Consider the following 23,663-nt stretch of genomic DNA (forward strand, 5'->3'; position numbering starts at 1 on the left):
ATATACATTTTTGTACACGTTTTCACCTGATGTATGCATTTGACATGTATTATTTTATTGTAGAACTGCATCACAAGATTTGGAGAAGTGTGGATTTTGAAGGATAGCTGTTTTTTGGTTTGCATATTGTTTTGGAAAGTGCAAATTAGGTAGGTTTGCAATAAAATAAAACTGAACCAGATTAGTACCCATCCATAACTGTAGCCCACGGTACATTAACAAAAAAAAACAGAACACACAGAAAAACAGAACATGCCATACCAAACTCAATCCCCATGGAAATGTATGGCATTTTCACGAAGGGTTGCCACATCAAAATGCAAAATAGAAGAGAGACTCAGGATCTATTTCTATGCATTATGAAAGAAGCAGTGTCCCTTCTGCTTTATGAAGTAGTGACAGTCTGCAAGAAAGGACATAGTTTTAAAAGGGAAGAAAAAATGCCAGGGTTCTTTAGGCCACATTTGCACCTTCTTCTTTTCCTGCTGCTTTGACATAGCAGGAAGGGTAAATAACCAATTTGAGGTGCTTTATCGTTTACTGTATACCATAAGATGTAATGAGACACAGCAAAACCCCAGGGGGCAACAATGCTTCTGAAACTCAAGAGACCTTGGAGGGCTGCTGTCAAAGTACACATTACTGCACTCAACAGACAATTAACCTGACCTGGTATAAGGCATTTTATTATATTCCTCTTTAGGATTCACATAGCACATATTATGTGTTCAGGGCTTATTTTCTGTAGTGTTTTGGCATTATGTATGATCCAGCCCATTGTTTATTCCTCTTTATTCCTGTGTCTAGCCCTCTGGAAGAATGCTGCAATTAACAGGGTCAACCCAATACATTTTAATCGTCTATCTCAGGCACCTGCACCTGCACAATCCAAACGCCTTCTTCCCAGATTCCTTGCATTGTTACAGGGAACAATGGGTGCAGCACCTGGTTGGCATGTGTGATCATGTGGTACAGATGACACCAACAGCTTCACAGGTGAGTTGTGCACTCGTGTCAACCTTGGAAGTCAGATATTACCCTTTTTTCTTGTTCTTTTTAAAATTAGGAATCCCAAATGCCATAGTTACAGACAGAAGCCATCTGCCTGCCCTAAACTAATGCATTTGAGATACCCTCTCTGTGATGCAGTGGTTAATCTTGAAGTGCAGAAGCTCATCATGACAGCCCCCATAACCAAACCTCCAAGGAGTGCTCCAAAATGCAGACAGCTGTGTTGATCCCAAATGCATGCATACACAGACATCAAGGAGCAGAAGTACACGTTCAATGAATATCAAATACATGAGGATCAGCATGACTGCAATCCTATCCACAGTTTATTGGAAGTAAGTATCACTGACCTCAGTGGTGCTTACTTCAGACTGCATAGGCTTAGCTTGTAAAGCACACAGAGATCTTCAGCCAACTGAACTGCAGCCTTTAGCTTTTACTTAGGAATGCAAACAACCTTGCAAAGAATTGCTGCCATTTAAACTACTAGTATGAATTAGGAACCCCATATAAGAAAAGGAGAGACGTATCCAACCTCTGCTTGATCATTTCCCTCATTCTCTGACTTCCTTAGTTTCAAACAAACTTGAAAGATGCATTCACTTTCCACATGCTTCAGCATACGACTCCATTACTTCTGACCTGAAAAAAAAGTCCTGGAGTTCTGCCACCCTTCCTTCTAGCACACCACTATCAATGACCCTCACTGCCTCATCCACAAGGTTTGGAAAAAAATACCCACTTTTCTCTTCAATGCCAGGAACCCTATGCTTCAACCCACACAAGTTTGACCTCAAACTCCTTACCTTGCCATTTGAAGGGGCGTGAGTGGGCACCATAATGTGCTAGCTTTAGGGGTGGAAAAAAGGAGATCAAAGAAGGTTGGCAAGGAAACCAATGTCTGTACACCCAGTAATTTGAATAATGGGAATGTGGTAGGAGTGGGTAGGTGTGTTTAGCTGGGGTGCCCAAACTTTTTTCAAAGAGGGCCAGATTTGATTTGCAGATGACACCAAACTGGGAGGGGTGGCTAACACCCCAGAGGACAGGATCACACTTCAAAAAGACCTTGACAGATTAGAGAACTGGGCCAAAACAAACAAGATGAATTTTAACAGGGAGAAATGTAAAGTATTGCACTTGGGCAAAAAAAATGAGAGGCACAAATACAAGATGGGTGACACCTGGCTTGAGAGCAGTACATGTGAAAAGGATCTAGGAGTCTTGGTTGACCACAAACTTAACATGAGCCAACAGTGTGACGCGGCAGCTAAAAAAGCCAATGCAATTCTGGGCTGCATCAATAGGAGTATAGCATCTAGATCAAGGGAAATTATAGTGCCACTGTATTCTGCTCTGGTCAGACCTCACCTGGAGTACTGTGTCCAGTTCTGGGCACCACAGTTCAAGAAGGACACTGACAAACTGGAACGTGTCCAGAGGAGGGCAACCAAAATGGTCAAAGGCCTGGAAACGATGCCTTATGAGGAACGGCTAAGGGAGCTGGGCATGTTTAGCCTGGAGAAGAGGAGGTTAAGGGGGGATATGATAGCCATGTTCAAATATATAAAAGGATGTCACATAGAGGAGGGAGAAAGGTTGTTTTCTGCTGCTCCAGAGAAGCGGACACGGAGCAATGGATGCAAACTACAAGAAAGAAGATTCCACCTAAACATTAGGAAGAACTTCCTGACAGTAAGAGCTGTTCGACAGTGGAATTTGCTGCCAAGGAGTGTGGTGGAGTCTCCTTCTTTGGAGGTCTTTAAGCAGAGGCTTGACAACCATATGTCAGGAGTGCTCTGATGGTGTTTCCTGCTTGGCAGGGGGTTGGACTCGATGGCCCTTGTGGTCTCTTCCAACTCTATGATTCTATGATTCTATGATGAAGTGAACATGCGTGAGGGCCGACCAAAGTTGTTGAGCTTTTTTTTACGATTTTACCCCAAATTAGGCCCCCAAAACGAACTTTGGGGGAAACTGAAATGTGAGTTTGGAGATGAGGTTAAAAGTGGCTGTGTAGTAAGAGAGACAGAGGACAGCTTCGATGAGCACAGACCCAGCAATCTGGAAATTGTATATAGGAAGACAGCCCGCTGGTGCAGAGGTTAATATGTTGGGCTAGGTTAGAATGCTGGACTTGAACCCAAGAAAGACTGCAGTTCAAATCCCCACTTGGCCATGAAGCTCACAGGGTGACCTTGGGCCAGTCGCTCGGTCTCAACCAACCTACCTCAAAGGGCTGTTGTGGGGATTAATTGAGGGGAACCAGGTAGGATCCCTCGAGCTCCTTGGAGAGAAAGGTGGGATATAAATGCAATCAAACAATCAATCTGGAGTGGGTGTTACTGAGATTGCTGGATCTGATGAGCTCCTGGGTAGGGGTGTCAGTCAATTATTTTGAGGACAAAGCGTCTTTAAAGATAGGAGGGGGGGGGGGACATCTGTTGAAGTCGCTTTTAACCAGGCTTTTGGTTGATTGGATTGACATCCTATGCCCTTTTAAAATGTGGGGTGTTTTTTGGTGGGGTGTGTGTTATTGGGTTGTTTTTATTTTGATTATATATTTTGTGGGTTTATATTTTGATTTTGTTCTGTGAACTGCCCTGAGACCTCTGGGTATAGGGCAGTATATAAATTCAATAAATAATAATATAAGGCTAGAGGTGGAATTAAAAGTGTGTTGCTGGAGTGGGGGGCGGGGGGAAAATGTTCCTGAGAGAGACATAAAATGGAGATACTGTAATTATAACCGGGGAGCGTCACCTAAACTTAGCAATATCGAAGGACTGATCGATATAGTTACATAAATAGTGAGGGTTGAAAGCGAGTGGACGTGAAGGGTCAGTAAAGACTAATCATCATTACTATCATCATCGTTATTGTACCTCGAGGAGGAGGATGGGGGGGGTGAGGGAGAAAGGGGGTTTGAAGAGGGAGAAGGAACGGGTCTGGCTCTTGACTGAAAGAGGGAGGAGCCGGGGACGCGCTTGGCGAGGGCGCGCTTTCCTGTCCCCGAGTGAGGGGGGGAGGGATGGTGTCCAATTTTGCGCGGGAAAAGAGACGGCCGCGCGCCTAGCCATGGGGGACGTGGCGTTGGCAACTCGCACGGTGAGCGCGCGCCCCCTGGGATGGGGCGGGAAGGCGTTTCATGTGGTTGAAATGTGTGATGGATTCAAGTGAAAAAGGAAGGGGGGGGTTGACAGTAGTGAGCTATGAGGGGACTAATTTTAACACACACATAGTTTCCCTGCCTTGCTAATTAACCCCCTCATAGCTCACAACTATAAAAAGTGTCACAAACACAGCCTCAAGATGTGTGAGGATGAGGATGGGGAGGTTGTTGAGGGTGCTGGGAACCAAGGAGGAGCAGGTGGGCTTGTAGCTGTGAGGTGGTGGTGGGATGGGGGGTGGGGAATGGGAGGCCTGGCCTGAGGTACAAAGAAAAGGTGGCAAGCTGATAACATTGGGAGCAACAAGTTGACCTAAATTTTTGAGGTCAGCCTGTGGCATCTTGTGTGAGGGAAGGCAGAGGAAAGAACTGTGGAAGAAGGGGGCAGAAGTTTGGGGTCAGGGGTTTTCCTTGTTTGTTGAAATGTACATAACAGGCTTTCCCCACAGATCTGTGAGGTAGAAAAAGAAAAGCAAACATCACATCGTTTCAGGGATATACTGCATGGATAGGCACCAGGACTAAATAACAATGGAAACTATCCAGTTCCCTAAATTTCTGGCTGAAATCCACACCATACATTTAAAGCTTATCTGTGCACATTTAAAGCACGTGACTTTTACCAAAGAAGGGCTTGGATTTAACTTTTAACTTCATTTAATGTCTCAATTTCCCTTTCTGTAAAGTCTGGGTAATATAACCTACATGGCCAAAGTGTTCTAGTGCTGAAGACCAAAACAGATAATCTGAACAGCATCTTTTAGTGGGGGAGACTACAATAATTGCATCTGAATACAATTTCTTTTTATCTGACCTGTGAAGCAACATGGCCCAGAGTCAGCATTACTGTATATTATAGCCTCTATGCTTAATTGATGTACATGCTCTTATTCTACCCTCTAGTGGCCACTGAGAACACATGTATATTGCTCAGGGCCTTGTGGCTTTCAGGCTGAGGGAACCTTCTGTTGAGCAAAATCTTCAATGGTCAAAATAAAGCTAGGGTTTTTGTATATCATGTAGAGAAACGTTAGGGGCTAAAACAATGGCATTCAGTTGATGCGGGGCATTTTGGAAACCTCCCACCTGAGGGAAAAACTCTGAAGATATAATGATGCTGGCAGTGGTGCTGCCTGATACTTTCTAATCCACTTTTTACCTTACTGCCAGGGATTACAGAATCTAGGGCTGCTGGAGGAGAAAGGCTTTGCTATTCAGTGTACTTTGCCAGTGTTTTCGCCAAACATTTTCTTCCCCTAGGACAGACAACATTTGTTGTTGCAAGCTGTTTTCTTCCAAAGGACTTTCTCCCTCCAGGTTTGCTGTGATTCCCCAGCCAAGATTTCAAAATTTACTCCTGGATTAAGAGCGCCTGATCCATTCAGCAGTTTCAGGAAGCAAAAGTAGAAAAAAACTCCAGTAGCAGTTATTTATTTCTAAGACTGATAACCTTTATATAGAACTGGTCTGGATGAGACCTCTATCCTAAAAATAAAACCTCCTTATAGTTATTTCTGATTTTCAAACCTTTTAGAGAAAGAACCCTGCTTGGAAATTCAAAATAGACACAGTAAAAAATCATACCACAATCCTTGGGACGAAAGAAAAGCTTTGAGTAACATTGGCATTCTAGAATTGTGTGGTAGCAGTAAGAGAAACTGAATGCCGCCTTGGACCCAGAATTGCCTGTAATCCCACTGAAGCTTTTAGGGCATGACACCAGACCATCCCATTTCCAAGGCCAGGTGGTGGTTTCAATCCTGCCAGTGCTCAAATTAGTAGAACAGGATACTGTGTGTCCACACTCTTCTTTCAGGACAGAATTTGTGTATATGATTACATGTTTTATTGCATGTTTCACAAGGCTCTTTACAATTTCAGATTCTAGAATATCTATTTGTTCGCCTTCAGTATGCAAAGGAAGAACAGTCAGAAAGATTTTCCACATTAGAACGGATACTTGTAGTTTCAGTGGATATTGAAGATTCTTTCCAGCGTGTGCATCATTCCCACTGTACTACTACTAGTGAGTATAGTTTAAATGGTGCCTTCAGAAGGACTCTTACAATGTCTATATTTTACAGAGGGGTAAAAAAAGAAGGCAGGTGGAACTTGATAATGCCCTCATATTTACCAACTAGGAATAACCCACCTACCCAGGCAACCATTTTCAGGCCCTCTTGCCCTCTGCATGACTACCAATAGTTTGGATGACTGTTTCCAGCTTTCCCATTGTACTGTCATTTTACTCAGCAAGGTTAAACTGATTTGTGTTTTCATCACAGTGCCAGCCCAATACATTTTGCTGCTTGGAGCAAAGGACAAAATGTCACTCCCTCCTATTTCATACAAAAAAGCTGACTTGATTGGCAGTTAAATCTTACTAGAACACTGGCTACAGGTCTGCACTGTTCACTGTACAGTGGTACCTCAGGTTACAGATGCTTCAGGTTACAGACTCCACTAACCCGGAAATAGTACCTTGGATTAAGAACTTTGCTTCAGGATAAGAACAGAAATTGTGGGGTGGCAGCAGGAGGCCCCATTAGCTAATGTGGTACCTCAGGTTAAGAACAGTTTCAGGTTAAGAACGGACCTCCAGAACGAATTAAGTTCTTAACTCGAGGTACCACTGTACATGTAGGCAGGAAGCTAGTTTAAGAGGTGCAAGGCAGGCCACTTGGCACACATAGTCCTGTCCTCCCAGCACTTACCACTTGAGGTACTCACTCTCCCTCATGCTACAACCAGTCTTGAATCTCCTATTACTGCTGTCGTGAAGCAGATTTTACATACATTTCTGCTGTAATTGAGTTGTCACAGACCTTACTTTTTGCTGCCATTTAACTCTGGCTTTTGCCTTTTCCCCTTGACACCTGATCACACTCCATGCATCAGATGAAGAGAGCTCTCATCCACAAAAGGTTATATGGCATCATAAAAACGAGTTAGCCTTTAAGGTGCCACAAGACTATTTGGTGGTTTTGGTGCAATAGACTGCACGTCTGGAAGCTGTATTTTGATATGTCACTATTCATAGAACTTAACAGAAATCTGAAATAAAATACAGTACATAAAAGTTGTCCATTGTTTGTTCCTTGCAGTTTCAGCAAAAGGTGACTTCTGCTACAAACTTCTCAGTGATCAGATGTGTAGAGGTAAATAGCCTTTCAGTTACCAATGTCTGAAGGTTCCAGATTGTGGCTGTAGATTTCCTGATCTTGGAGACAGCTCAGGCTTAAGGCTTGCATCCCATAATAATGTCCTAAGTTACAGGTAGCTTTAGAAGGCCCAGGTAGTGCTTGAATTTATGGCAGGGGGAGGCAGGGGCAATCTCTTACCTTTTTTGACATCTACTGTTTTTAGAAGACTACAGTGGGGCATGATTTGTCTGAAACGGGGTGAGGGGAATCACGAGTTGAGCCTTGTGAAATCAGTTCAGGCCTGCCCTACCTTACTCCACATAATATAACCATGGCCTTAGGTAGGAAATTGTTCACATGCTATGCTAACATCAGTGTGGGAGAGTTTTAATGCCTAGTTGCTTTTCTTCCCATAATGAAGTTAGTTGGTGCCAGGTAATTTCACAGTTTCTGCGCAGCAAGAGCATCAGTGTTCCCCTGAGATTTATCTGTGTCTCCTCCTTCAGACTAATAAAACATGGTAAAGCTGTCCTAAATATAAACCTTGCTAGTTTCATTTTAGAGCCAGAGTTGGAAGAGACTAAAAAGGCCACTTAGTTCAGTCCTCATATGCCCAAAGACAGGACCACCCACCTCCCCTCTCTTGACCCATACAATCCTGACCACCACCCACAGAATAGTAACTTGGGATGCTTCAGGCAAGTGAGCAAAGCCACAGATTGCTATAAGTGATCAGTCAGACTCCTGAGTCCTAATATTGCAAATTCACTCAGCGCTTACTGGTCCAGACATAATACTGGCTTCCTGTTAAGCATAATTAAGAAGCCAACCGTGTGAATGTGTGCTCCATCTTTTTTGGGTGGCTATGTGTTCTACTTTGTAAGCCAGATAGTCTTCTGTAAAGGGCAGACCTCGGTTTGAAAGATTACCTGGTCAAAGTCCTGTTTAAAGATAAAGAGCGAAAAGAAGAGAGGGGGGCTTTGAAATTACCCACCACCAGTTAGCTCCTAGACAGCACTGGTCACTAAATCTTCCCAAATATACTGTAGTGGTCATCTCCCTATGCCTTAAGCACCATTAAGGGAAAAACCAGTACCAGTCTTATTCACTGTTAATGCTGGGTTCCTGTTAGCCAGCACCTGGAACCAACATTAAAAGCACCGTCCCCGAGTCATTGTAAGGAAGATGTATTGTGGACAGCTACATACAAACCTCCGTTCCATGTCTTCTAACCATAGTTTCATCCAGAGAACAGGATTTACGTATTTGCTGGCCTTAACAATGTTTGTCTTACATTAGTAATTTTCCTTCCTGCAGAAATGAAAGATTTGCTGCCTTTATGCCAGAGCAAAGCCTTGAGTGGAAGGGGGTGTCCCCATGAATGTATAGACATCATGCCTTTTCAACTCTCCTTTGAGGTTAGACTCTTGTGTGGACTTGGCCCTTAATTCTCAAACCTGGTGCAAATTATCCTGCAGAGCCTGGATGATACCTTAGGTTGTGCACATATTACCACCTTAAAACACAGCTAGGTTGTTTTTTTTCTCAATTTGGATCAAAACAGGATGGGGGAAAACACATCAAAATGCAGTATTTCATTAGAAACTACAAGAAAGATATGGATTGTGGCTAATGACTTGTGTTCACTTCTTCCCAAACTAGCAGTTGGAGCACACTAGATGCAGTGTAAAAGGGAATGTGTACACAATGACGACAACCCATGTGATGGCACTGGACATATCGATGCCAGCCCTGTGAGCAATTATGAGGACATATTGGCCTGTCTGCAGTTTTGCTAGCTATAAATCTCTCGAAAATCCCTGCTGCTGCTTTTCCTCAAACACTGATGCCCTATAAGCTCTGGCCTGCAAAATTTCAATTAGATTTCCTGTGAGGTCTCTAGTTAGAAATATACTGCAACTGCATCTAACAGCAAGGTGTTATATCTTTCCATGTAACAATGAAAGCTTCATAGTGCTTTGCCCCAGGAGGGTTTGCTAGTTCTTTTCTGGGGGGGGGGTGTCTTCTTCTTCTTCTTTTTTTGCAACTGCCTGACCTTGAAAGTTGTCTCTAGCTTTTTTACTAATAGTTGCTTGCAAATAAATATGTTACCTCTGTTCCTGCAGAGGACTGAGGGCCAAACTAGAGGTGATGTTAACTGTTTGGGGTTTTTTGTTTGTTTGTTTGTTTGTTTGTTTTTGAACAACCATAGTCTAATTCCATGTTTTCATTTCTAAGAGTCTCGGGCCTCTGAACTCACATCTCCAAAAGCCTCTGGCTTTTATGGTGCCAGTCTTCACAACTGTGAGATGGTGGCAATCTGTAGCTGTCCCTTTTTCATGTACTGTATCTTGGCCTCTTGCCTTCTCTTCAGAGAGATGTTTAGGTGGGACAGCTTTGTAGACCAGCCCTACTTATCTGCCCTACAAAACTGAAACCTGCTCCAAAACTGCCGTTGCTGTCACAGTGTTATCTAGAACATGTGTACAGTAAAATATAGATGCCTAAAATCCACAGAAAACTGCTGGGAGGCAGGGAGTTATTCCTGCACCACCACCATAAATGAAAAGCACATTAGTTCTTCTGGTACAACTATTCCTAAAGTTAAAGTCAGTGGCCTGATTCTTCTTTACAGCATAATGACAGGTTCAAGGACCTAGATTTCAATTTGAACTAGTGAGTGAAGAAAATCCCCTTGCACGGTATCTCTTATGTAAGGGAGTGGGTTGTGCTATGTGCAAACAGATGTATTAAAAATTTATTGGTTCCCACATTTCACAAAACAGACAGTAAGAAGGAAACGGGAGTCTTGTTTGTTTGAAATATAAAGTGCTGCACTTCACAGGTCCTGGTTGGCTTAAAGTGCTTTACAGTAACAAAGAAAGAATTGCATGCCCTCTCCTTTCCCTCATCAGTGTTTCCAGTCTCTAAATTGAAACTGAGGATTTGATGGCCACACAAAGCGGTGACATGAAATAAATTGAGATCTTTGGTAGCTTACGGAATAAAATACAGCTTTAAGGCAAAGTTTTTAGAAAGGGGCTCTTAACATGGTGCATCTTGCGGCTTTTCAGCTTGATGAGAAATCTGGAGCTATCGAGGAGGACTGTTTGGCATTGAAGCAATTCATCCACCGGATCAGCCTTACTCATACAACAGTAAGATTCCACTTCTGTGTTTGGTTTTGTAGGATATCATTCCATCTGGAGCCTCCTCAGGACTAGTTTGTTGAAAACAGGGGTGCTAAGTTGGGGGGTTAGGAAGATGTTCAAGGAACTGAATAAGAGGATAGTTCTCATTCTTGACCTTTGAAGCAGTCCAGGTGCTAGACCAGGGGTCAGCAAACTTTTTTAGCAGGGAGCCAGTCCACTGTCCCTCAGACCTTGTGGGGGCCGGACTATATTTTTTTGGGGGAAATGAACGAATTCCTATGCCCCACAAATAACCCAGAGATGCATTTTAAATAAAAGAACACATTCTATTCATGTGAAAACACACTGATTTCCAAACCATCCGTGGGCCAGATTTAGAAGGCAATTGGGCCGGATCTGGCCCCCGGGCCTTAGTTTCCCCACCCGTGTCCTAGACGCCCCCCCCCATGTCGTTTGACTGGATTTTATTCGTTTTATTTTCATACAAGGGAGGAAATGCATATTTTGCAGTTCTTACACAATATGAAGAATGCCAACATGGGGCTTGGTGTATTCACACATTGTGTCTAAAGGTATTTAAAAGGGAATGAGATTAAATGGGTTTAGTGCCTGCCACATCTGCCATGCTTCATTGGTTGCTGGCAGAGCTAGGGCATGAAGTGGACAGAACTAGGCATGCACACAGCCATTGTCTGCATGTAAACCTATTGTTTACTCTGGGTTTCATGCAAAGTTTACTTTGCATTTCTTGAGGAGTGATTGCTTAATGATAGCATGCCAATAAGCACAGGTGCAAAGTTAATTGAAATATATGAGGGCCGTAGGTTGATTGACAAAAGAACAGGCAGGAAGGCGAGAGACATAGCTAGTACTTCAGTATTACTCCCAGCCCCCAGTCAACACACCACCTAGACACTGAAAACAAATGTGCACCAGCCAAAGTGTGTTTTGTAAAAGTAGAGATTGTTGGGGATGAGAACCTCATGGAAGCCATATCTCCAGCTCAGAAGCCATGCCTCCCAATGTCAGGATTGAGGACTAACATAGCACTTTCTGAGAGGTATTCTTCCTTCAGCCCAGCCACTATGCTGCAGGAAAGGCAGGGCGAGGGGGGGGGGGGGATACTTGCCAACATTTTCTGATTAAACTCTTGGATGTAGGTTATACTGCAGGATGTAAAATTGCTTTGTGTTTCATATGGCTCACCTGTACTTAGTCATAGCTACAAATATATTGATTACTGTGGGGATCCCATCTCTTCTTACCCAGTTTTACAGGCAAAGGCTGTAGCTCAGTGTACTATGCATGCAAAAGTTCCCAGGTTCAGTCCCTGCCATCTTCTGGTGGGGCTGGGAAAGGCTCCTGTCTGAGACTTTGGAGAGCTACTGCCAGACAGTGTAGACGAGGGATGGTTAACATTTTCCAGGGATTGACAGGTGGCAAACCCTCTGGGGCCACATGTCGAAGTGTCCATGGCTGAAGTGCAAAGGTGGGTGGGTGAAGTGCAAAGGTTGGGCATAGTAGAAGCCAGTATTTCCGGCCGTTACAAATAATTTTTATTATTTTTCACCACTTATTCATTTCCCCCTGTTTCTTATGAACTTCCATCACAGCCCCCATATTCCTTATTAATTTTCACTCCTTCTTTATTAAAACATTGTGCTTTTTGCCTGGCTTACTATGGGCCCTGCAGTCTCTCAGCACTTCTCCATTCTAGCACAGATCAGGATGCAGATCTTCCCTGCCCATCCCCCCCCCCAAGATGACACAAGAGGCAAAACTGAGCTTAGATGGACCCATTGTGTGTCTTGATAGAAAGCCACTTCCTATGTTTCTTTGCTGTTTTGAGTCTAACTTGAATTCTCTACTGCTGTGCTCTGTAGGTAAAATTTCATTATTGTGTAAAAGTGAATGGCTCACTCTCTGCTGCAACCTATAAGTGAGTAAATGTTTCCACCTTGAAGTAATATTGATAGCTGTAAAAGGTTTATAAGGTTCAGTTGTTCTGCCAGTTGACATGAAACAATAGTTATCATGCCTGCTGAAAAGGGGGGGAAAGAACCCAGCCCCTGGCCTGGCAACAAGAGAGCTGAGGAATGCCTTTTCTCTATTGGTGTGGCAGATACCTGAAACACCTGCTATCCATGACTGAGTTAACCATGACCCTGTATAGCATAATCATTGTATGATACTACAAGGAACCTGAACTTCCACCTCCCCCAAAATAAAAACAATATTGCCGTGCATCCTTTACCTGCTAGCAGGGCAGATCCTGCTCAGGGTTGCAACCCAAACATGTATCCTGAGGTACTTGGGGCTTTCTTTCATCTGCATAAGTCCAAACTGCTAAACCTAGATGTCTTTATTGTCTTTTGTTGTCACTTCAAAAGCCTACAGGCACACTTCCATCTCAAATGTATATATGGTTTCTAAACTAAACATTTTAGGGCCAACGTACTTACAGGTTTTCCTTGAGAACAGGAGAGATTGTGAGAGTCTCTATCAATCTCATTTGGTCTGCAGAATTGCCCGTGTTGAATTCTGCAGGCAGGTCTGTCCTGGTGGCTTTGCTGTCAGTTCCTACTCAGTGTGTGCCAAGAACAAAGGATGTCCTGTTCTCCTTTCAATGGCTTCAGAAGAGTCTGAAATTTAACTGCCCTGAATAAGTTGCCAATGATTTGGCACTTGGCAGTGTGGCCTGTGTTAGGCTGAACAGGCTCTTATTTAACATTAAGGCTGTGTGCGCACTCCTGTTTACTCTGCATCCAATGTGCACCTGCTGCTGGTTTGCACACAATGTTAGCCACAATCCGTAACTATCCTGTCAATTTCTTAAGAATACTGCATTTTTATGTGTTTTGCTCCCCACCAGCTTTGATCTGAATTGAGAAAAAGAATGACCTAGCAACATTTTAAGGCAACAATATGTACATAGCCAGTACAAGCCCAATCTCATTTTATGGGTAAAAAGTGGGGCAGGGGGGAAGATGGATAGTACTGCCCAGACTTCCTTTATCTTAAATTGTTTGTGTTAGCATTTTTGTTCCTAATCTCAAAACATAATCTTCATGTCCCTTTTATCAATACCTTTAAAATCTCATACACCATTTTGTTGAATATAAAGGACAAAGGAAGAGTTGTTTTGATTCTCTATTTTAGCTTAAAAAGAAAAGGTCCATAAGAAAAAACAGCAGAATCCACATTTTACAGATACTTCTGGATTTTTCTATGTCTTGCCTGCAGGTCAGAGTGTTTTCAGTAGTGCATTTAGTTAGCTCCTTTTCAGGGAGGAGTTGTTATTCACTTTTGGCAAGTGGTTATCAGCAGTGAAGTTGTAAGCATTTACACCCCAGTGTAATTTGTATGTTAAAGGTCCTGAAACTGTCAGGAGTCTGAACAGCGTTAGTAAATTATATTGCGCTCTCTATAACTGAAAGCTAATGAACTTCCCAATCCTGGGAGAATCTGAAAAGCAAAGCAAAATCCAAAGCAAACCCGCTGCTGCTGTTTCATTTCTCTTCAGTGCCCTAAATGGTAGCACTGTATTCTGTGACATGTTGTTGTAGGTCCCACTTATTTATATTATTTATCTCCATTTGTCTCTCTCTTTCCCCTTCAAAAGATGGCTATGGTGTCCAGGTCCAAGCTATTATCCCTAAAGTTCAAGTGCCTTAAAGTTCTTGAAAATTGACTGGCCCAGTCATATAACTTGGTCATGTGGCAGCATATTCTGTGTTGCTCCTTTTAGAATGTGTGGAGTGCTAATTGAAAATTGTGAGCATTGCTTGCTAAGGAAAGGGTGTAGAAGGGGTCTTGTTTATTTTTTTTATTGGTGTTCTGTTTCATGATAAAACAAAACAAAACAAATGCTGTGATTGTTCAAAATATATATTCCTTCTGCTGTCTAGTACAGAGAGGGGAGCTGCCACATGTTTGCCAGGTGGAACAAGACTACTGAGTGAAGGGAGTCATTTTGTGAGGTGAGGAGTTGGAGGAAGGGGTCTGTACTGCAGGCACTAAGTTAGCAGTTACTGTTGAGCACTAATAATGGAAATGGGATTCAGGGACACTAGTGGAATGTTTGGGATTGTACAAGGCATGATTAAAAGGGGGCAGATTTGTTATTCTTCCTGTTTTACAAAACTGAAGCCAAAAGATTTTGGGCACAATGGACTGGAAGTTCTTTTGTACAAGCCGTGTGTCAGTTTACGGGAACTCTACTAGAGCACTGTTGTAGGTGACCTTAGTAAGTTTCCATTGCTGGCTGAATTTGAATTTAGGATGAATGCCAGACATTGAGAGGGTTAAGCAATGCTGCTGCAGGGGGAAGGAGTCTGGGCGCCAGAATATTTCCTTCATCTCCTTAATCTTCTGGTCACAAAGCCCTGCTTTAGGCACCTCAGTTATTTGCTTGCAAAAATACTGGCTGAGATGTTTTTTTAAAAAAGAAGTAGAAGAGAACACCTTATCTCATAAGCAGTCTGTGTTGCCATCTGGTGGACATGGGAGCGGAGAGCTGGATGTGTAGTAAGGATCCCTGGTTTTTGTCAAACAAGCACCTTAGAAAAACCAAAGCTAGCCGCCAAGTGGGACCTGTCATAGGCACCTACAAGATAGTGCCACATACCCACAACCCCCTGAATAAGTATGAAGATGGAATGTCTTCAGATGCCCTCCAGGTGGCCATGGAAAATTAAGGGACTTTGAGTGGATAATTGTGGGGAAGGGCACCAAGGCAGGCTGGATGGCTTGAAACCCTAAACAGAAGGATTCCCATTAGAAAACAAGGAAACACTGCAACATTTTGTTGCAGGCTACACTTGTCTTACTGACTGTAAGAGATTTTTACCATGCTTTGCTATACAAAGTGGTGTGTGTGTACAAGTTAGCCTGTGGCAAAAAGAAGGTGCTATGCAATCCCATGTATGTTTGCTCAAAAATAAATTATAGTGTTCTAATGAAATTTATGTGAGTCTGTGTAACTTGAGCAAATTATAACCAGTCACAAAATGTGGGGTTTTCCCCCCTGGTTGCATAATTTGAATTTGTTTAGCTCACAGATGTGACAAACCTAATAGAGTGCTGATTGATACAAAAGTATCTGAACTGTCAACGCAGTACAGGTCTGTTAGCTGCAGGTGGATGTCAGATGTGGCCTGAAAACACGATGGTTTAGCCCTGCCTTCTTCAAGCTGGTGCCCTCCATGCTGGCTGGGGCTGATGGGAGTTGCAGTCCAAAACACCTGAGGGACACTAGGTTGGAGAAAGCTGGTTTAGCCCATGGCCAATCTTGCCTTCCTCCTGCTATTTCCTTGTTTTCTTCCTAAACCCCTTTATCCCTTTCTTTTGTGTGTATGACCAGGTCAGCAGCCAGGGATGTGCCTTCATCTTGCGACAAAATCCACCCCATGACTGGTGAGCCAATTTGCCTCTTAATTCCAGATGAGGTAGCTGAAAGTGGCTTCAGTGGAGAGCTAAGGCTCATGCCTGTTGTCTCCCTGTGTCCCTGCCAGAAACCATACCCTAACAAGCCAACACAAATAGCTGCTGTCTCTGTATCCTTTGCTGTGATCAGTGAGTGGAAGGTCAAAGTGAAACTATATGGAGTAAGGTTCACTGTTTGCAGGTCTACTGTAACATAGGTGTAAAACAATAGAAATACTTAACTAACTGACCAATCATGTTGGTTCTGCCCTCCCCGCCCCCCCCTGCAACAAAAGTCCTGCCCGCCCTAACCAAGTCCTGCCTCCCCCAACAAAAATCCCGGTTACGCCCATGTACTGTGATATCAATACCACCATTCATTTGCTGATTTTTTTCCTTAGCTAGTAATATATCTTTCTTTATGACCCAGCAGGTCTGCCTGTATTGTTCTCCACAAAGGAAGCATCATGTTCTTTTTTTAAAGATCCTTCATGTCTAATAGCATGGGAGAAATATGGCTATCAGGCAACACTGAATTCAGATCCCCATTGGGAAGAAGGTAAAGGTGATATATTTGTCACTTGCACAACTACTTGTGCCCAGTGTGAACATGAAAATTATATGCTATCCATGTAAATTCTCGGGGGAGTTTCATGAACCCCTGGGACTGAAAGCAGAAATATTTTGTATTTTGTATATTGTGCAAATAATAACTTTCCTAATTACCCTCTCAAGAACTCCGTAACTTAGGGTTGCCAGCAACTCATGTATAGAAGTAACAAGTAAGAAAATAAAAATGTTCTGGTGGTATCTGGTGAACAGAAATAGCCAATGCAAGTTGTTGTTTTTAATGAAATGCAAGAGAGAAGGAGGGATTATTTGGCTAGAATGAAAGAAATTAAGCAGAAGGTTGATGGGATATCATCACTGGTTTAGGAAGAACATAAGGATATTTGCACGGAAAAGCGTGATTGGACAGTATTTGGGAATAATAGAATTGTAGAGCTGGAATGGACCCTGAGGGATAATCACACATGACTGAACAAGCATTCATGCTTGGTGAAAACTCATGCAACAACACATTTGGTGGTGGGGAAACTAGGGACCATGCAAAGAAGCATGTGATCAATATAAGATGTAGTTAGGTCTCTAGGTATAGGTGAGAGAAATTAGTGGCTCACCTAAGGCCATCCACTGAGCTTCACAGCTTGGGGTTGGAATCTGTGTCTTCTGCATTCAAACTGAACACACTGCTTCTTGGTCAGTGGAGCACAGAGGCAAGGGTTAAGTCCTTCTGGAGGCAGAGTAAAAAAAAATCAGTGGCCAGCTGGAGCAGGAAGTAACTTTCCACTGACTTCTGGTTTGTGATACAGCTTGACTATAAGAGGCCAGCCACTTTCTTTAAACTGTAAACAACTTGAAACATATAACAGAACAGGTTAGAGAAATAGAGGGACAGGAGGGTGGTCTCCCTCCTGCAGATAGCATTAAAAAACCTGCCTTGATGATTCACTTGGGCTTTGGCTATACAGTATGACATCCGTCCTCACCAGCACATGTGACTATTCCAGGATGAGGCGGGACTTGAGGGCTTGTCAAATGGCCCTGAGCTCCAGCCTCCTTTTAAAAAGAGATTTTTTTATAGCTTTGCAATACAAATCTAAATAATTTTTTAAAAAATTCTTGCACAATCATTATATGCAGGTGGACATAAGTACAAAGATGGAATGTCTTCATTGGCCCTCAAAGTGCCTTCAAATCTGCCATCTTGCACAGCAGGGGTGTTAAAGAGTTTCAAAACAAAAAGATATGTATTTTAAAAACTGGGGGTGAAGCACATACTGGGGAATTCGTTTACCTGACACCATCCAATTGCTTTGATACAGTCATTCATCCTTGGTGCTATCTATATATGCCATGTGATGTGTTCTGTCTCTCAGATACTGCAAAACCTGATATCAGATACAAGCTTCATGCCAGCCACCAACAGGACTCAGATGCTCAGGAACAAACGCTGCTGCTCTTCCTCTTTCTCAGCTACTCAGATCAGTTTAATGACAAGACAGTCTATAATTTCTGTACACACTGCTATTTATTTATATTTCTACATTATTCTGGGGAATGTAATAGAATAATGTACCATATTAGTTTTGGAAGGATCTGCCATCTGAAGACTGGCCAGAGATGATGAATTATTTAAACTGAGATTTAGGATCATGTTTACCCCACACTAAAAATACAAATTCTGTGCGGATGTGGCTTTTAGAACATTTAGTGGGGCCTCACAGCTGTTGTCTCTAGAAACAAAGCAGATAATAATAATAATAATAATAATAATAATAATAATAATAATAATACACTGTCTTTCTTTCTGAAGAGCCCAGGGCGGCAGACAAAATGTAAATTGTCAGGGTGGGGAGAACTGGTTTAGAGATCATTTCCCTCAGATAACTGCCCAGTTAAAGAACAATTTGCAACATTGACTGTGAGCAGAAGGGCATGCACACAGATTCAGAATCCAGGGCATTGGAGAAGCAGAGCCAAAACAATTGTGTGCACTCTTTTAGCTTTCCACTGCTTTTGGCCCTTAACATGCTCGGATCCTAGAACAGATACTCGTCAATTGTTCTGGATTCCTTACTATGCATCATTATACAATTCTCAACATGTAATCCCCTACTTGTTTTTTCATGGTTAAAAAAAGCAGTCTTTCATATTTGAAGAGGAGGATATTGTCTTTGCCATGAAAGTTTCTGCTTTGGGGATTTGCTGAGAGGAACAGCTCCAGCTAGGTAAAGCTGCCTAGTTTAGCTTCTTCTGACTTATTTTTATCAAGCACAGCACTTAGCAGTTATATTTTTAATAAACACAAGGAACCTGCATGTGCAACCTAAAACCTGCAATACTTTGTTTGCTGCCTCCTCCTCCATTACAACCTAAGGCTCTTAAAAGATGCAGACTCATTGACAACCCCTCTCCCCCAGCACTCTGATTAAGAGTTCTGGAGAACTCGGAAGCTTGCACACTATTTTGTGACATTTTAGTTGGCCTAACAAAGACATTGCCCTTATAGGTATTTTGGAAGTCCAACCTTTTCATTTGCTAAGTATTCCTACATTCAAACAGTATAAAGCTCATGAGTAAAAGGTTGGTCCCTATCTGACATCCTGTCTCCTGGTTCTTCTCTAGAGGGCCAGTCAGGTCGATTTGTCTCTATAATATCAAAAAGTGTATTTGTTTCTTTAAAACATACCTTACTGTGATCTCAGAGGTTTTGGTACATTCCTCTTGTACTAATTTTTGCATATAATATTTGCAGCTTGACCACTTGGCATCCACTGCCCTTTACCTAGATTTAATCCTTAATTTAATCCTTTGTCATTTTCACTCTTTGTGTGATGCAGGGGACAGGCAAGTGATCCTATCACATCTCTCTCCTATCCTGTTGTGCAGCAAACAAGCTGTGAAAGGCTGCATCCAAGGAGTGGTCAGTAGGATCCTGGAGCAGCATTACAAAGTGTCCCAGGTGAGAGTTCACTGCAGAAGACAAGAACCATTGAGGCTAAGAGTTGTGGTAAGGGCCATGGGGCAGAGAGTAGGGGATCTTCAAATTCTTGTCACAGATCTGTCTCTGGAGAAGTGGTATGATTTCCAGTGCTGGCAGTGAGTCGGGACAGGACAGGGAAATCTTGCTCTGATTGTTATAGGCTGTAAGACACCCAAATGCCACGCAATGCTCTTGGGTCTTCACAGGAACAGCAGAAACTGGCACAGTCTTTGCCCATCATGGCAGATGCCATTTCAAGTATAGTTTCAAGCAGCACTGACAGTGAGTTCAGAAGGAAATGCCTCCAGTCTTTGCAGGTATGGCCAGAGTGATTTATGCTACAGGTACCATTACAATGCTTTGGGGGGCGGGGAGTGGTCTGGGTGAATTTTATGAGTTTCCCCTTGTGGAACTGTTATTTTATTATGTTTTTGTATCGTCTGTAATATATAGCTTATTAAGTTTGTCCTTGTTTTGTTTCCACACACTGTCCTATAACTAAGGTGAAGGCTGGTATATTCATAATAAAATAAATGTCACTGAACCGTTGGAATTGGTGGTGTAACAACTGTGCAAATAAGCATAGAATAAGGAAGTGAGATTTTCAAGGTTTATGCCTTGAACTTACTTTAGAAAGGCATATGTGGAAGAAGAGGGAAGTGAACTGATGAATTGAACAAACACATGTTCAAGCTATACTACTCAGAGTTAAAATACAATCTTGAGAGGAGAGGAAGAAGTGGTTAGCACGTCAAAGGCAACGAGAAGCTGGTTGGTGTAGTGGTTACAGTGTTGTTCCTTGACTGGGGAGACCTGGATATAAATCCTCATTATGCCTAGTCACTCTCTCTATCAGCCTCATCTCCTTCCCAGGGTTGTTAATATAAGATGGTGTGGTGGGGGAGGGGAGTGTTGTAGAGGAAATCATGTATATTATACTGCCTTGAGCTCCTGGGAGGAAAGGTAGGAAATAAATGTAATGAATAAATGAATAAAGTTAAATTAAGCATGCTTCCAGATTACTCCATTTAAGTGAGCCCATTTTACCTTGTGAACCGCCCTGAGATCTTTTGATAAAGGACAGTATATAAATCTAATGAATAATAATAATAAAGTGACATGCTCACTTCCTCCCTCATGGAGAGTAAAAGCTACAACTGTTTCTCTCTTTCCCTGTGTTTATATTTAATTATCTGTAGGTGGCAGATACCCAGAAGTTCCAAGTGACCATCAAAGATACCTTCAACAAAGTCATTCTTAAACAGTGGAAATGTAGCAGTGCATGTGACGCTAGAAGGGCAAGTTTCTCTGCTTAAGTGTGTTTGCTGGCCATCCTTAGATCCTTGTGCTATCTTCATCCATCTTCTGTTCAGAACAGTCCTGGTTGCAACTACTAGCAACAAAGAGTTAATCTTCCACCATTGCAGGGGGTTGGACTAGATGACCCTTGGGTCCCTTCCAACTCTTAAGACTCTATGATCTATTGTGTGTCCCTTTCTTCTTTTGCAGCCATTGCCTAAAAACGATGAGGCAGGAGTAGGGCTGCTTAGTGCAGACCTTCCTTTACCCACCATTCACCAAAAGTTATTGGGCTCGAACTTCAGTTCTGCACAGCTGGAGCAAGGAGGAAAAGGTACATCAGAAAAGTGTGTGCATGAAGTCAAGACAGAGATCCAGTTTGTTGTACATTGTTGGAACGCTTGTTTTATCAGATGTACTTAATGTAATTATGAGAGAGAAAGAAAGGCAGGGCAGAGATCCTGGAGTTTAGATGATGAGAGACACTGCCCCTCCCGATGCTGCTGCAGGTTTCCCTATAGGCCTTGGACACACACAAAAAATCAGTAGTGGCTCCTTAACAATCTGCAGATCATTTAGTGAGTTATTTTCAGCAGTAATTACATTATATAATGCTCAAAACACAGTCCTAGCACCAGCTGGTTCTTGTGATGTTGAGAATGAAATGTCTTCAGGTCCTTTTGAAGTAGGATTTTGAAGGGATCAAAGGTCTGGAATATTAACCTTTAGTCCCCTTATCTGTCTGAATTATATGGAGCTCTGTTATATGTGGTATCTGGACTCCTGATTAAACCTATGAGAAACATCCCATCAGCTAGTCACCTGCCTTACTTTGGCTCCCAAGGCATCCAGATGAGACATCTGAAAGCCAGGGTTGAAGCTGATTATTTTAGGAACAGATTATGCTTGGTGGAGACCAGGGTGTATTTATAATTTGGGTGTCCTTGGGGTGGCTGAGGTGGATTGTACAGTCATTTCTTCACCTTTCAGTAGATGAAGCTACTGGGTTACAATGTAAATAAGAAATTATCCAGTTGAAGAAAGGGCATTGGTGGGTGGCCCCCGTTTATTAATAAAATTTTAAGTCAACTTTTGACTTGCTAGGAACCTTCAAAGCAGTAATATAGCCATCACAAGATAATTCAAAAGCAGCATAGAAATAGTAAGAGTATTTAAAGTAACACTAACAAGTCTGTAGAAAAAAATAACAGAGAACAATTCCACCTAAGGCAAAGGGACTGTGAAGGCTGTGAAGGCAAAGAAATCTAGAACAGACCCTCACCAGATGCTCTAAGTGAATTTTGCATGTGTGTGACATGAGATTAATTAAATAATGAGAGAAGCATAATGGTAGTTCTGTTTGGTGGATCTGAGCTTTTGTGTTGTTTCAGCATTGTTAATTGCACCTGTACATGTTTGTGGTTCACAAATTGTACTTGAGTGTGTGGCTTCATGAACATCAAGGGTGTTCTGCCCTGGTTTTATGTTCTGCAGGATTTCTGTTTGTCAATTCAGACTGTGGTGGAATGAGCCAAAAAGGAAGCAGGGAGATCCATGTGGAGGATTCAGGAGACCCACATGTCAATGGGGTGACTAAAAGCAAGGAAAAGAACAAGAGTCTGTTAGCAGAATCAGGCACCTCTTCAAGCTCTTTCTTCTCATATCCAACTAAAATTGGGTGTGGTGCTCTCCAAGATAAAAGCCAGGTGGTGTCTGCAGGTCCTTCAGTGAAGAAAATCCGAAGCAATGAAAATCTATGGCAGGTTTGTCAAGAAATATTGCACCATGAAACCAAAGCAGAATGAAAAGGCCCATCCCAGTTCCAGTTAATAACCAAAAGAAAGCAGTGTAGGGAGTAGGTGCCACTAGTCATATGGTTAATTGCCAAAGATCCCCAATACGTTGTCAGAGGAGCACCAGTGAGTTCTATCAACTCATCTGCAAAACAAGGCCAAAAGTGGAGAAGCAGTATTCACAGCTGGTTTGCAAGGCATTTTGAGAGGCCCTTTCCACTATTCAAAACTGGGTAAATACAGATCTTCAATGGAATCAGTTTCAACAACTATTAGTTGTCAAAACCTGTTTTTAACATGTAATGCAAAAAATGTACAAAATATTTTGGAAAGGCTGGGAAAATAATAATGATTTCAATGGGGAATCAAAGGGCATGATATCTAGCACCAAGCAAGGCTCTCTGGTCCTGCATTTAACAATAATAGCTTCCTGGCCACCACCCACCTAACTTCAGAGTGTGGGAACTCAGAGGGACTCTGAATATGAACATAATATTAGGACAGGCTTCTGTATAAATCTGAAAATAGTCTTCTCTCTGATGTCCTTATTTGATTTCATTTTTGTATTATAGGATGATCACTTTTGGAAACAAGAGGTCTCAAACTTGGCCAAGTGGACATCCTGAAATGGTTGCAGCCTGAGGACATTGTATTTCTGCATTCTGGAATTTCTGTGCAGGCCAATAAAAGGGGGGAAATCATTGATGGTCTCACTTCCCTTCTATTACAAAGATGAATTGGAAAGCAAATATGTAACCTTGGCAAATAAATATCCACCACTACTGCTGGACCCAAGAAAACTGAAATCTCCCACCTGCCTAATTTTGGAGAGAGACACCAATTCACTGGAGTGCAGAATCCTGAAAAATTATTGGCAGGCGTGTCCTGAGGAAAATAAGAACGATTTCAATGGGGAATCAAAGGGCATGATATCTAGCACCAAGCAAGGCTCTCTGGTCCTGCATTTAACAATACTAGCTCCCTGGCCACCACCCACGTAACTTCAGAGTGTGGGAACTCAGAGGGACTCTGAATATGAACATAATATTAGGACAGGCTTCTGTGTAAATCTGAAATTGCATTGTCAAAGAGCATGCACACAAGAGCATACAACCACCAGACGTA

The 23,663-nt window shown here is 42.5% G+C and overlaps 1 protein-coding gene across 1 annotated transcript; it reads left to right on the top strand.

The window, feature by feature from the left end:
* Window positions 1-3,909: 3,909 nt before the first annotated feature.
* Window positions 3,910-23,239, top strand: TOP6BL (TOP6B like initiator of meiotic double strand breaks; the record flags this gene model as incomplete). The annotated part of the gene is made up of 16 exons (XM_083417460.1): window positions 3,910-4,119; window positions 6,062-6,206; window positions 7,285-7,338; window positions 8,641-8,741; window positions 10,398-10,481; window positions 12,359-12,414; window positions 14,384-14,455; window positions 15,838-15,890; window positions 16,330-16,464; window positions 17,840-17,977; window positions 19,304-19,425; window positions 19,653-19,763; window positions 20,646-20,744; window positions 20,956-21,079; window positions 22,240-22,508; window positions 23,111-23,239. 16 exons carry the CDS (start codon window positions 3,910-3,912, stop codon window positions 23,162-23,164), a joined length of 1,827 nt encoding a protein of 608 aa, XP_083273586.1. The 3' UTR covers window positions 23,165-23,239.
* Between the last annotated feature and the right edge of the window lie 424 nt (window positions 23,240-23,663).

This window comes from Podarcis tiliguerta (assembly GCF_965153285.1).
Source record: "Podarcis tiliguerta genome assembly, chromosome: 16".
Taxonomy (NCBI): domain Eukaryota; kingdom Metazoa; phylum Chordata; class Lepidosauria; order Squamata; family Lacertidae; genus Podarcis; species Podarcis tiliguerta.